Here is a 14169-nt window from a genome sequence, read left to right on the forward strand (position 1 = left end):
AGTGGCCTGCGTCCTGCAGTGGACATAAAATAGGCTGATTATGATATATAATCCCATGACGCGTGTCATGCCTTCTTTCCGGGAATTGCAATCAACGCCACATGGCGTAGCGCATTTGTTGTTGTGACTGTGGTGCCGCACAGTGTTAGTATAGCTTCAGCAGAGCCCTCGCATTGACACATGCCTCGACGTTGCCTTGTGTGCGCAGGCGATCAAGTACTGCGACCACGTGCATGGCAAGTGGCACTTCTCCGAGATCCGGGCCATCTTTTCGAGGCGCTACCTCCTGCAGAACATCGCGCTCGAGATCTTCCTGGCTTCACGAAGTGAGTGCAGCTAGCTTGCAGTTTGTTTGTTTGTTTGTTTGTTTGTTTGTTTGTTTGTTTGTTTGTTTGTTTGTTTGTTTGTTTGTTTGTCACATCATTGTTACAACTATGGCGCTTCACGTCGCCGGCTGGTCTAGTTGGAGCATGCTCAATAATTCCTTCTTTTTTTTTAAGAATCCTCGCAAACTGCACGATCCCAATCTCCCCGATTTAGAAAAAAAGAGTAGATGAAGCTCTCCTTTGTAATTGCACCTCTTCCGTTAGTGCGTTGGCTTTTGTGAGATTGAGTCGCCATTGCTCGTGTCAAAACCCCGTTGTTTGCCAGGAATGCGGCAATCCTTGGTTCATTACAGCTAATTCAATATGTAAAGGGGCATCCCTTCTGAGGAATTCTGGTGAAACCTTTGAACCGGTTTCCCTATATATACAATAACGCCTCACTGTTTGTAAATAATCGACTGTTGTAAGAGCTCTGATCGATGCGCAAACGACACAACGGCCGCGTTAATGCTATAGACTACAGGCGATATGTTAGCGTGAATGTCGAGAAACGCTCTGTGTAGGATACGTTACTTACTACATGTGGCTAAGCATTACACGTAAAGTTCGGCGATGGTTCGAACGTTCTCGCTTTGAAAACAGATATAGCTTGGTTTAGTTAGATACAGAATTATGACATTTGCTTTGGGTTCTTCGAAAATATCACGCACTTCCGCAGTGCCTTAGCCGAGGAGCGGATATAACGGTTGCTTCCTCCTGACATCATTGCATGTAAAGGGAAATACCCTACTCCGATTTGCCCTGATATACTAGTTGACGACGTCACCATACTGCCCTGCGAGCAGCTAAAAATTGCGTCAAATTTGATAGCGGTGTTTGCGTCAGCTTTGAGGCGTTTTTCTGTATACGTTTGCCTCCTCATGGCGATTGGAGACGCATATATAGATGGTGGGTATAATTTGTATGGGCTAAAAGCATTCACAAATCACGCTCGACTGCTATTACTTCCTTCCTTGAGAAGCTCTTGGACTTCACTTTTAGTGCAAATACATGTAATGACGTTATGACGACACTTGCGAACAAGGTTCGCATTCTTATTTTGCTTTTTCCCAAGCTGCCATTCTTTCGTTTGTCCGCTTGTCTTCTTCCCATCACAATTTTTCCAAGCAAATGGCTTCATTGGTTATCGTCGAATGTTATGTGAACATGCTAGCCTCTTGTTGCCAGAATTTCTTTGCATGAAGTAAAAACATTTCAATTGCCCTTAGAAATACCTTTAAACGAAGTTAGAACATCCAAAATTAGTTTCACACCATTTGATGGACACTGATTGTGTTTTGTGGGCTCGTTATGAAAAACTGAAATGAGTGTCTAGCACTTTATGTATATATATATCTTTCTATTCGCACATTTTCGCACTGGGCAAGCTTGGCAACATATATGACGACTGCAATTTTCGCACCTGAATGCACTGCGTGAGTTTCTTGGAGCGCTCACCCTCCTTGTAAACTCCGCGTGCAGAGTTTCCTCATTCATTCATTCATTCATTCATTCATTCATTCATTCATTCATTCATTCATTCATTTTTTTTTTTTTTTTTGTAAGTCCGAGATGGTGACACGTCGACATGTTTTTGTCGGTTGACTACATACGACGTCAGAATCGGGCTTTCTCTCGCTTAAGCGTCCGATTCGGGGTTAGGAGTTCAGATCTGGTATATATGTCGCAAAGTCGCGACAGTACACTTAGAAGGGGCTAGTTCTTGACAGTCTCACGTGATGCACGTATACCCTCAGAATTGATCGTGCCGCCTTTGTGTTGACGAACGGCCTGACGGTAAATGTATGGCGGCGGAATACTTTGCCGTGGGCGCCGTAACTTGTTGGTCACGGCTGTGAAGTAAACGATATTTCGCGGCACTAGAGAGAAGCCATCGTCGCTCAACGCTTCCAGGCGGTCTCCTTCTCAAAGATTCAACGAACTGCCTCGGTGATCTGACGAGGACACGCTTTTATACGGCTTAGCACGGCTGGTAGCCGCGTTGTCCATTCGCCGAAATTAAAATGGTCCGTATATAGGACCGTGTAGGCTGCAACTGCTGCGACTACAGAATGTGCAGCGATGGACGACTAGCCTCAGTCGCCTTTCTTCTCTGTCGCATTTTCTCATTGTATTGTTTATATGTGTGCTATACAGGGTGGAAATGTGTAATAAAGTGGTGATCCTATAGACCGGCGCTGTTACTACTATGTCGGACTCATCTCTTGTTTATTAAAGCATTGTTGCGAGCATAGAGAACGCCTTAATAAGCCGCATTTTCCTGGATAAATCACTAAGCAATGGCGTAATCCTACTGTGCCCGGTGGCTTGTAGTTATTTGGCACCAATTTACCCGGCATTAAACTTAGTCACACTTTTAATTTTAATTCGCGGCCAAAAGGTTGGAACGCTTTCTTTCTTTTTTTTTTTTTTATTCGGCATTCACGCAACTATCTGAAGCTAAGCACGCATCTGTTGGAAAAAAAGGAAAAGATATAGCAGCACTGTCGCTCCAGCGGCAGCTGTATCGCTCCTAAAATAGTGTAACGTACAGTTTGCAGCCTCCCGGAGGCGCATCCGCGCGATTGCTGCAGGGCTGTAGGAGCCAGGACACCACGCGGGCACCCGGCAATCTTCTCGCGCGATCGCCGAGACCTACGTACTCTTTCATAGCTGAACCCCTCTCCCGTACTTAGGTTGCGGTCGGGCCTTTGGGAAGAACGTGGGGGTTGTACAGAGGGGAGGGGTTGCGAGGCAGGAGGAGGGTGCAGCTGTATAGGCGTTGATTTAAGGGGCGCGCCTTTCTGTCGCGGCGCCGAGATGCGAGCTCCGCGCGAAGCGGCGAGATTTACGGCGCGCGCCGGGCGTCGTCGCGTCACCGTGGCGCGCACACAGACGCGGCAGCCGCCACGATGTGACCCTGCCGCTTTGGCTGAGGCTTGAAGCTAAACGCTGACCGCTAGCTCACCGCGACCTGCTGTACGCGGTGCAGTGCGTGTGTGCGCTTCAGTGCTGAGAGTTGTGTTTGCGGCGTGCTGGGCATGCGGAACGGCGGCCTTGCCTCTGAGAACAAGCATGGCGTGACATTCGACGTGACTGCGCTCCACAGAATGGAGAGAAGCTTCGCTCGGCCAAGGTATCGCGACGTCGACGCACGATCCGTGAAGGCTTTTCCCGGCACTTTTGCAGAGTATAACCGCATGCGTTGCACTTCTTGCTTTCGAAAAGTTGGTTGCTTTTCCGGAGCCCTAACCATCGTATTGCGTCCCATAGCGGGTTGTTGGCTGCTATTATCTCATGATTACGTTTATATGTGACAAAGAATAAAATGGAATTGCTAAGGTGATAGCGTTAAGGGACCCGTGTCGCAGTAAATCCGGCGTATCGCGTTACATATATATATATATATATATATATATATATATATGGCACTAAAGTTGCTCAGGCCTTCTCTGAAGTTCTTCACAAGGTTATTCCTCAGAATTATGAGCACAATAGCCCACAAACAGACGTCGTGAAACAAAGCACCGAGAACGCATACCTTTTATGTTAAATCTTCTGAAATCGATATCTCAAAAGTGCGAAACAATAACAGAATATCTGCCCGCGCAAGATGCCGTGTTTCTACTAAAAAGCTCGCCTTCATGCATAGATTTCCCCGCCAGCGTTTCCCGGCAAAAATTGCGGTTACCTAAGCTGCATTGCGCGGGAGCGTGAGAAGCAGTCAGGGATGTTTGAATTACATCGCGTTCCGCTCTTAAAGGCGAAGCTTAAGCGTCCTCCAAATTTTAACTATATAAGACCTGTATTCAGGGGCACAGTCACTTGTGTGCATTCGGGCGTAAGGTTTCGCGCAAATGGCGAGTAATAACTCTGGTGTAACCTCTAGTATACAATATTGTTCGTAACTGCACGTCCCTAGCATACCGGCACATCAATTTCCACCGGTCGAAGGGAATTTAATGTTCGTGTTCAATTGGGCAACGCACAGGAAACACACGGTTCACGAATTTGATACGGACAGTAGTTCTGTCTATGTTCTCATTTCTGATACTATCCCGAAATCTGACAGGCTGTGCCAAGGGACAGTATTTCTCACTCCGCGTGCACGTACGAGTTCTGTTGCCGTGTCCTGTTCCGCGGCTTCCGTAGCAGGTCTCGTGATTTGAAGCTTTGGGGAGTTCGCGCACTATATTCGTGGGGATTTCGAACAACAGAGGTTTTACAGAGTTTCTATAGCGCACGACTGTACGGCAGTTCCGTTCACGCGTGCAGTGGTTCCCAAACTCTTTAACAAAAACCGCACACATGGGCTAACCACGTGGTAAATTAATGGCTTGTTCCTGTTTACGTGTCGTGGCGCTAAATGGTCACGGCCCTTTTAGTTCGTTTGTACGACCTCCTAGAAAGGCTCTCTAATTTATTACTTTTGGGGCGCATTCTTTCGCGCCGTTAATTTTTTTCGGAAACATTCTTTCTGGCGCTTGTATAGAAACCCTATTGCGTGGGCTCCGCGTTGCCTAGTGTATTGCACAGAGAAGGAGGAGGGGGGTGGGGGAGGGGGGTCTATCAGCCCGTGGTGTAGTATACACATGTCGTAAACCAGCGCTTAAGTGGTTGGTTAAAACCCCCGGCGCGCGCGCGCTCGGCCCGAACTCGGGCCGGCCTGCACCGCGGCGCGCGGCCATCAGTCAAGCTCCCCGAGTTGGCGGATGCTGCCCGCTCGTTGTGTTTACGAAAGTCGCGCGGCGACTACTATTCGTCTCTCGGCCCTGGGGCAGAGACGAGTCGCGCATGCACTATGCTCTACGCAGCTGTGGCACTCGCAAGAGAGGCGCGGGTAAACAGGCCCGCGCGGAGAGAGAGAAAGGCTGCGGCGGCTGCGCCTTTTTAAGAACGTCGGCCCTGCAGGAGGAGAGGAAGAACGCGGGAGCCTTGAATGCGTAAAAAGTCGGGTTGAATAACGAGCCACGCTGGAGATAAATAAGGAACGCGCTGCTTATCATCCGTTCTCGCTAAAACCGTGCATTGTCGTGACGTCTGGGGAAAATAAAGTATGCTTCCAAGCATGTTTAAAGTATGCTTCTCCAGTGCTGAAGAGAGGAAATTTCCGTTCTGATTACCGCGTTTTCAATATCTGAAACCGTTGCCGGTGCGTGCTCCTTACATCCGTATTCATGTAACGTATACTCCCCGTTTCCATCCTCGTAACACACACGTGTACTCTATGTCTTCGACATCCATCCCTGCTGCGTATACCCCCATCTCGTTACCATCTCGGCGGGGCATATATACTTTGTGTCTCTAGTTCACATCCTTGTAAAGTGGTTCTCCCATTACCGTCTCCTATATATCTCGCTCCTTGCACGGTCGCCCTCCTTGTTGCACTTCGGGTCTCTTACCGCGGACCTTTCTCTGCATGCGTTGTCTTCTTGTTACAAAGCGTTTGTTTGAGCTAATTGTGGGGGTCAGTCCCTGATTCGTGGGCGTCCGCATACGCTGGCCAATCGCGACGCTCAGTGATGTGGCGACCGTGGCGTATACCCGCCGATTGCAACCCGTTCTCACATAACTGCGCGAACGTACGGCCCTGCGATTTCTGTTCCTTGTGCCGTTCTTCGTATAGGTCATCTTTATTTCCTGTTGTCATTGCCTTTTGTCATTGGTCGCACGCCGTTTTCCCCGGTATCGGTCACCGCGCAAGGCTGATCGAAAATGGCCGGAATCTGGGAAAAAAGAGACCTTACAATCATACGAACACTTCATTGAATTCCCTTCGTATACTCCGCGGCTGCTGCGGCTTTCCCTGCGATGCACCGATTTAGTGCGATGACTGCAGGCGCAGCACACGTGCTGCCTGCAGCCTTTTCGAGAGCAAAGCGTTTCGAGCCGCGGGCGAGCGGGCAGGACCGGAGGCGGAGCGACAGTTCTTTGGCAGTCGTCACGACGCGCGCGCGCGCGCTCGTTCTCTGCTGCGCCCTAACGTCTCCGCGCCCGAAGTGCTGGCGCGACGGAAGACGAGAGCGAAAGAGAAGACGCGCTGAAAGGCAAACACACATAACGCGCATACTTTTCGCCGGTGCGGTTTCGTGCGGCGTTTTGAAAAGCGACGGCGTCACGCCGGGCTTTTCCGCAGCGCACTTTCTAACGTTCCCTGGGGGTGCCGTATATATATCCACCAGACGCGGTGCCTCCCCGTCCCACCTTCTTCGCTCGCTTGCGAGAAAGTCGTCGTTGTCTGCACTGGGTCTGCAGGCTCGCGGATACTATATGGCCGGTTGGGCAGCGGTCATATGCAACGCTCACCGCTGCATAGTGTCTGGCCGGAATATATACCAGCGAAACGTTCAACTAACTCCATGGCGGGCGCGGGAAAGGAGGTACCTGCCTACCCAACCCTCACTCCCGCTTTTTCTTCCTTTTTTTTTTACGCCGCTTCCGGTGATCTGTAGTATCTTACGTGCTCCACTTTTCTAAAAAAGAAAAGACCGAAAGAAAAGAGAAATGAAATGTGGCATTTCACTTGAATATTCGCTAAGTGTTTCCATTAAGTGTGACACTGACTGCACGTGCTGCGCACAACCTATATATTGCTTCTTACAGTAAATAAGGGCACCTTGATGACGCGTTTCGAAGAGATTGCGTATACCGCACTAACTCCCTGTCGTCACCGTCGAAGGCCTCGTTGACGGGTGTGGAGTTGGGGGATACGAAAGAAGTTGCCGCCGTCTGTCGTTGCCATTTCGCTCAGCGCTGGTCCATATAGGCCGTTTGGACAGTCGTCGCTTGCCAGCAGGACGCGTCGAATGTGTCGTGTGACGTACGTGGTCATTGCCAGAATTCGCCACGTTAGTACTTTACTTGTCCCAGCCTCTACTTGGCAAAATAGTACTTGTTATTAACCTTCCGTTTATTCAGTCTTAGCATTAGTTTTTGCAGACAGTATATATTTTAGAACACGTGCACGCAATATTGAAAATGTTTGCGTCGAAAACTCGGTAGTTCTTGAAGCGAGCTAGTGTAGAACTTATGGTTTCCGTGACTCCTCCTTTTCTTTTTTTTTCCCCGAGCTTCTTAATTGTTGGTCATGCTGCGTCGGGCTTCTCTAACCAGTAATCGCCAAAACAGCATGAAACGACACCCGGCTATAGAAGACGTACCGAAGCAGGAGCGCCGTTTCGAAAATATCAATGTTGCCATGTTCGTGTATTACCGCTACGGGTTTTCATAATCCCACCGTCCCGTTATTCGCAGCGTATCATCAGGCAAAAGACTGAAAGTGCGTCATATATAGGAGCACTCGTTCGCATGCAGTTAATGCACTCTGTCCTAACAGAACGCGGGTGTAGAGACTTTAAATTCGGAGGAATACGCGAAAGCTGCGAGTTGTCACAATAATTTCGAGTTCTCATCAACTCGTTATAAAACGACATTTCACACTCAAAAGAGACGCATATTAAAACGTTTAGCCCCCTTGTTCCTTGTATTATTTATTTTTGGAAATGGCATCCAAGTCCACTTGCAAGAAGTCCGATCTCGGATGATTCGAATTTCGGTTAATCCAAACAAATCTCAAAAGCCTCTGTGCTTTCTGTGCATTTTGAAACCGCTTCATTCGTGCAAGTATTACTGTTCAAGCTTTTTGGCTTCATGAGCAAAGCAACTCGGCTGATGCAGTTAGGTGGGTTCAAATAAGGACCGGTCGAAGGGTGATCCCTTATATTTATTTATTTCAACGAAATCTTTAATCGATATGGCAGAATCCTTAATCGAAACCGAGCTTATTTTTTCAACGCACGCCTTTGTTCTAGCGTGATTTTTTTTTTTTGTACTGAGACAAGGTAGCAAATGCGGCTTACGCAATTGCGTACTCTGTAAATTAGCTCTCTTGTCACGAATTTCGGGGATTTTTGTACTTCCTAACGCAGACGTTTACGGCAGCGCGGAATCACTCGAATATCTCGCCCGCCCAACCAATCTTCAAGCATTTTTTAGACACCTCAACCGAAGCACACGTTATAGGATAGCTTGGTCGTCGTCACCTGAAGGTGACGCAGTACGCTGTAGTAAGCAGTACCTGAAGGTGACGCAGTCATTGCTGCGCAGTACGCTCGCCAAACCCACGCCCGCTTATACGCGGCCTTTCAGCCCCATTACTCGCATCGGCGAAGGCTGCCTCGTTTCATGGCATCAGCGGAGCTTCCGTCCGCCGTTTTCTGTCGCGGCGCTCGTCTGCTTGGCCCGACGGAAACGCGCCGAAACCCGATAGCCACATCGTTGTCACCGAGCGTCGTGCCGAGCTCGGCTCATTGAGCGCCACAGCTGGCGCCAATCGGACCGTGCCCCGTAACTTAGACTCGCAGGGTAAAAGCGCGGGCGCCTCGCTCCTTTTTGCCGGCGATTTAGAGGAAGGAGAGGTCGCCGTCTCCCGACACGGGGCAGGGAGGAAGGATGGCCCCGCGACGACAGCGGCGCAACTCTCCACGCGTTTTGCATTTCTTTGCCATTGTAGCTTTAAAAAGGTGGATGGGGCAGAAGTCGGCGATGCCGGCGCTGCTGTCGTTTAGCGCCGCCCTCCTTCTCCTCCTCCTCCGTGGATATGATTGAGAGGAGGCCTTGCCTTTCGACTTGATGCACGCTTTCGCCTTCTTCCGTCTGGGACGTTGCGTCGACGGCGCGTACTCGCGAGATTCGTTGATTTATGGGTGTGCACGAGCGGTTGTTTCTGCGTATACGCGTCGATCGTGCCTCATTCTTCGTTTCTTAGGCATTGAATCGCTAGAATCGCTCTTGCTTTAAATATGGGGAAAGTGTTCCGAGACTCGGTATCGGGCTCTATAAGGCGAACGCGTGGTGGTCTGGCTATTTACGAATTTACGTATATGTGTCACTAAATGTTCCAATGGCTGTACTGTGTTGCGGACTAGTTGGTTCACGCTGAAAAAAAATTTTCGTGCACTGGGCGAAGTACGATAGCAATATAAGGAACATAATTGCGTATTGCGTTCTGTCCTATCTCTCTCTCGTATCTTCTTACACATTTTGAGCAATGCGTCACAAAAACTGTTCACTATGAACCAAGTAGTCGGCAACAGAGTGCTTCTGCAACATATATAGTCCTATAGTTGGACGAATTTTTTCTATGACACCAGCTCTGTTCTTTTTTTCTATGGCACCAGCTCCTCTCTTACTCTTTTTTTTCTTTCTTTCTGACCTTTTATTTTTTTTTTTTGGGGGGGGGGGGAGGGAGGATTTTCTCTGTATACATTGCTAAATGCATGGAGAAGGCAAGAGAGGTGTCAGTTACCACAGCAGCAGTCACGCCACGACTATATGCCCAGCTTCGATGACTGAGTTATAGGACTTAGATGAATGAGTTAGATGCGGCTGTCATATTTAGCGGTCGAGGTATCAAACTTCTGGCCGCACTCAGACGGTCGCCTTGAGTTCATTTCAGCCCGAAAGATGGCTGTCATCTGAAATCGGTCTGTATAGTGTGCTTTCTGAATTTCCTGGAGTGTGTGGTTCAGTATTTCCAGTTCCGTGCATCAGGAGCAGCTCTGTGCATCTTCGACTGTTCTCGAAGCATACGTGCGTCGCCGCCACGTTCCTTGCGCAATATTCTTGCTTATGTCCCGCGTGAAGACCGGTGCCACAAAATGACGGTGACAGTGTACACGAATGCCTCCAGTGTATGCCGTCGGGTGACTATATTTCACACCTACCCATATCTTCAATCTCGTGCATATAATCCACGTAAGCGACAGTACTGCATATAGTTTACCGTAGCCGATTTCATTTGTGAGCCAATTCTGCGCTTCCCGCAGTTCAGCTGACGTCTCCAGATGCGAATCTGGGGCCGAATTAATTAGGCTTTTAGTTCGCAAGTGCTCTTTGCCATTGACCGGTGACCTTCGCTAATGATGTGTGGGCACAAGGATTAGCCGGAATGTGTTCTTACGAGCTGTTTTAGCGTAAGAGCTTTTTTTTTTTTCTGAATACGGGCCCTGGGGGCCGAACTCACAAAGCGGTTTGTTGGTAAGTGCCCTTCGCCGTTGGTCGGCCGCCTTCACTAATAATCATTTATGTTCAACATCGCCATTGGCAGAAATATGCAGTATTAGTCTAAGGATAATTTTTGTGAATACGGACCCTGTATTGCAAACCGGCGCAACTGGAATTTATGTTAAAAGGGAAAAAAATTTTAGAAAAAAGAAAGAAAAACATCGGCCCTGATTGTGGTTGCGTGTTTTGTCGCCAATAACGACAACATTTCCTTACCTGTCGCATTGTTTCTGGCTGTGCATAATACATTTGGATGTCAGATGAGCAGATTTCAAACTTACACAGCGTGACCGCTTTCGCAAATCCAAAGCCGTATTCGCAGAACGCTGCAATTGTTCGTAGGAGAAAATTCCAGCCAGTCCCGATGCTGGAGATATTGCTGGCGAAGGCGGCCAGTCAGTGAATGGGTCAGAGCACTTACGAAACGAAAAGCCTTGTGAATACGGCCCCCGCTAACTACCAAATTGAACTGTATTGTTGGCTCCATCAGCATGAGAGATGTCCCCCGTTTTAGTGCGGTATTTGCTGCATTTGATATGTATAGGGTGCCGCCGTTTTAAAGAGAGTTCCTTTATCACTTCGTGGCCCTTTATTGCTATATATTAAGGGACGCTATGACAAATGTAACGTGCACGCCATCTTTCCCGAACCTTCGCGCGGCCGGGGTCACGCGTGTAAGCGATAGGACCGGAAAGAGGACAGTGCTCGCCCGCGCCCGTCCGAGACACCGCAGTTCCTGCCTCGTGCTGGGATCGCGGTTTCCCCCGGTGCGGCAATTAGTCGCGGCTCGCTGTTGTTTATAAAAAGACACCCGCGCCGAGTGTGGCGTCCTGAGGCTCCTTCGCCCTACGCACCTTCCCACACCGCGACATCCCGAGAAGCCGCAGCACCCTCTCGCACGCTCTCCCCAGATGATTTGGGTGCCGTGTTTACGCGGGTATATGGTACGGGCGTCGAGTGTGGTCGCCCGGAAGGCCGCGTTCGGAGTAGACGTGCAGGGAAGCCTGGACAGTACGAGCGATGTGTGTGGGCGTAATACTCGCGTCACAAATGCCAGTGGTCATTGAAAAGCTGTCGTTGTGGAACTTGCCGAGTTCTTAGTCGCACGTGTGTTGTGTCCGACCTTCCACGTAACGCAGTTGCGAGAAACGTTCGCGCACCACGCTGTAAGGCAGTGATACAAAAAAGAAAGAACGTTGTGTAGGAAATTTAAAAACATATGGTAAAAGTATCACAGGAAAATAACAGTTTTGCCGATGTTTCCGTGCGCTGGCGGGTGGTGCAAAAAGACGATCTTTTTTTTCGAAGGCATGGTTTTAAGTGCAATATGACGCTGCAAGTATCGGGTACTCGTTTCAAGAATAATTTGCGAAATAAAAGCTAATATAACCGAACTTGACTAAGCTTCGAAGGGAGATAATGCGTCAAGTGCGGTGCGGCTATGCGGAACAGTTTACGTGACAGTTGCTTGAAAAGGAAGCTAAATGGCTGTCTAACGTTGCGGTTCTGCGGTACATCCCGGAAGGGTGGCGTGTTCTCCATGCTGCGCTCAGCCCGCGGTGTCTTTCACGCTTTCTTTGCCTCTCCCGCCGCGCGCTTGTTGCGATTTCGCGCCCGAAGTCGCCGTACGCATACACACCACTCTGCTTCTGCCGTGAAGGCTAGGGCGGATAGGAGAGGTTGGGGGCGGCGAGCGTCTGGGGACGAGAGCGGCCTCTCGTTAATCCACTTCGCCATGGCTTCTTGCTGCAGGGCGCGCACACGCTCCGACCTCGTCTTGCTCCCTCAAATGTGACGTCGCTTTCTTGTCGTTCGTTCTTTCTCCGAGCGCATATTCGGCGAATGTCGCAGCGACTGCCGGCTGCAGTCCGTCACGGCGCATAATGCCCGCGACACTGACGCTGTCTATTTTTTTTTCTTTTTATTCCTTTAACCGCGAGGATCAGTTTCGCCTAGTTCACGTTGGCTGCGCTCCTGCTTCGAATGTAGCGGCGTATTTGCAGTCTGAAGCACTCGAATGTTTGGATAAGAGGGGAACCAAAAACGCTCCTCTCTCCAATCGTCACGCTTTTTTTTTTTAGATGCCTCGTCACTGTTACTGTCACCTTCAGAGCAGGCTGCGTAAGTTTGCAGAGCGCTTAGACGAGGGTAATGGGAACAGAAACTCTCGGCAGAAATTTTGCTGCCGTCGGGTTTATTTCGAAGATTCCTGTTTTGCCGAGTGTCAGCACATATTTGTCAGACATGCAGGATATGGGCGCCGGATGTGCAGCGTAAACCGCTTAGGACTTTATCAGCTTTAGAGTGGCACCGAATATAGCACAATGTTTTCGGACAACAGCTTTGCATCCCGCAGAACTAATTGTGGTGTAAATACAGCCCGCTTGTGGTGCGCTTTCTTGAATCATGGCCGGTACGATGCAAATATTCATTTCGCTCCATTCTATTCTTTTCTAATCATCCACCGTTCACGCCAAACGATCCCAGTGATAAAGTTGGCGAAGCGCCGCTTGAACCACTGATAAAGTGCGAAAAGGAATGGCATTGAAGTAGAATCGTTCTATTATACCAGGGCCGCGATTTTGTAGCGATGCCTACTCCCATGCCATTCCTTTTCGCTCTTCGTCAGTGGCCAGGGCAACGCTCCACCCGCGTTATCGGTGAGATAATATCGTTATCAACGAATGAACGGTGGATGATAAGAAAGATTGGCATATAGTCTAGTGGAAGGCTTCGATATACGAAATCGCGGCCGAGACCAGCACGCAAATCGGGCGGCACGTCAAAGATGCTTCCTTGCATGGTACCGCTGCTTGTCGGCGAAGCCGATTGGAAAGATTAGGTCTATAAAGCATTTCCTAAACCCTGGATTCTAATAAACTCGCTCAGCCTTCTGTCGTTCGAAGGTGATTAGTGTGGAATGCGGTTGAGCGGCGGCGAGAAGCCGGCGTGTACTCGGGAAAATAGAGAAGATCAATAACATGAAGTGCGAAGGTTATCTGAGCCTTTAGGTTTACGATCCGCCGCCAGCCTAAGTTCAAGAAAAAAAAAGCGTCTTTCAAGAGCTCAATGAGAACTCTTGCGGTGTGGTTGCATATGGCAAGCGCGTTGGCCACATAGACGCTTACACGTTAGTCGAGCTTGCACTGTATCGCGTTATCGCAAGATGGCGGCTTCTCTTGAAACCACATTCATTGCCGAGCCAGACTCCGAGCGTGTGATTTGCCATAGACCGTGCGAAACAACGCACACGGAACATTTTTTTTTTTTTTTTCGGGCAGTCCACGCAGCCGATCCGAGCTGCTCCTGCCTCCCACGTCGCTTTCAAGACTCTCGATACCCTGCGCGGGTCGTGCCAGAGTCCCTCTGATCACGGGGCGAATAACTGTGATTTCGCGCACTGGCCGGCCGCCCCCGTCGTCAGCGACTCGGTTCGGGCCCCCCTCCCTCTTCGTGCTCGGTCCCTCCTTGGTGTTTTGCGTTTTGCAGCTGCAGCCTGACGCCGGTCGAACGGTGACAACGTTCATCCCAACTCCGCCCGTTCGTTCGTGCGGCCATTGTCAAGAACGAGTATGGAAAAGCTGTTCTCAAGTTGCTTTTTCGTTTGTCTTTCCTGTGGCCCGGTACCTGTTCCTTCTTTTGATGTTTTGTCGATTGTCGGCTTCTTCACTCCGGCTGTAGGGTTACGGAGTGACCTTCACCCGTTTGTCTTTTTTTCTTTCCCATTCGTACCCGTTTG

The 14169-nt window shown here is 49.5% G+C and overlaps 1 protein-coding gene across 2 annotated transcripts in view; it reads left to right on the forward strand.

Annotated features, from left to right (window-relative positions):
* rg (A kinase anchor protein rugose) overlaps window positions 1–14169 on the forward strand; it is a 346775-nt gene that overhangs the window by 293771 nt on the left and 38835 nt on the right. For both annotated transcript variants that reach the window (XM_055073810.2, XM_050182990.3), the window contains exon 38: window positions 209–326. In XM_055073810.2, the coding sequence (XP_054929785.1) occupies window positions 209–326 (118 nt within the window). The remainder of the gene's footprint in view (window positions 1–208; window positions 327–14169) is intronic.

Source organism: Dermacentor andersoni, chromosome 4 (assembly GCF_023375885.2).
Source record: "Dermacentor andersoni chromosome 4, qqDerAnde1_hic_scaffold, whole genome shotgun sequence".
Lineage (NCBI taxonomy): Eukaryota > Metazoa > Arthropoda > Arachnida > Ixodida > Ixodidae > Dermacentor > Dermacentor andersoni.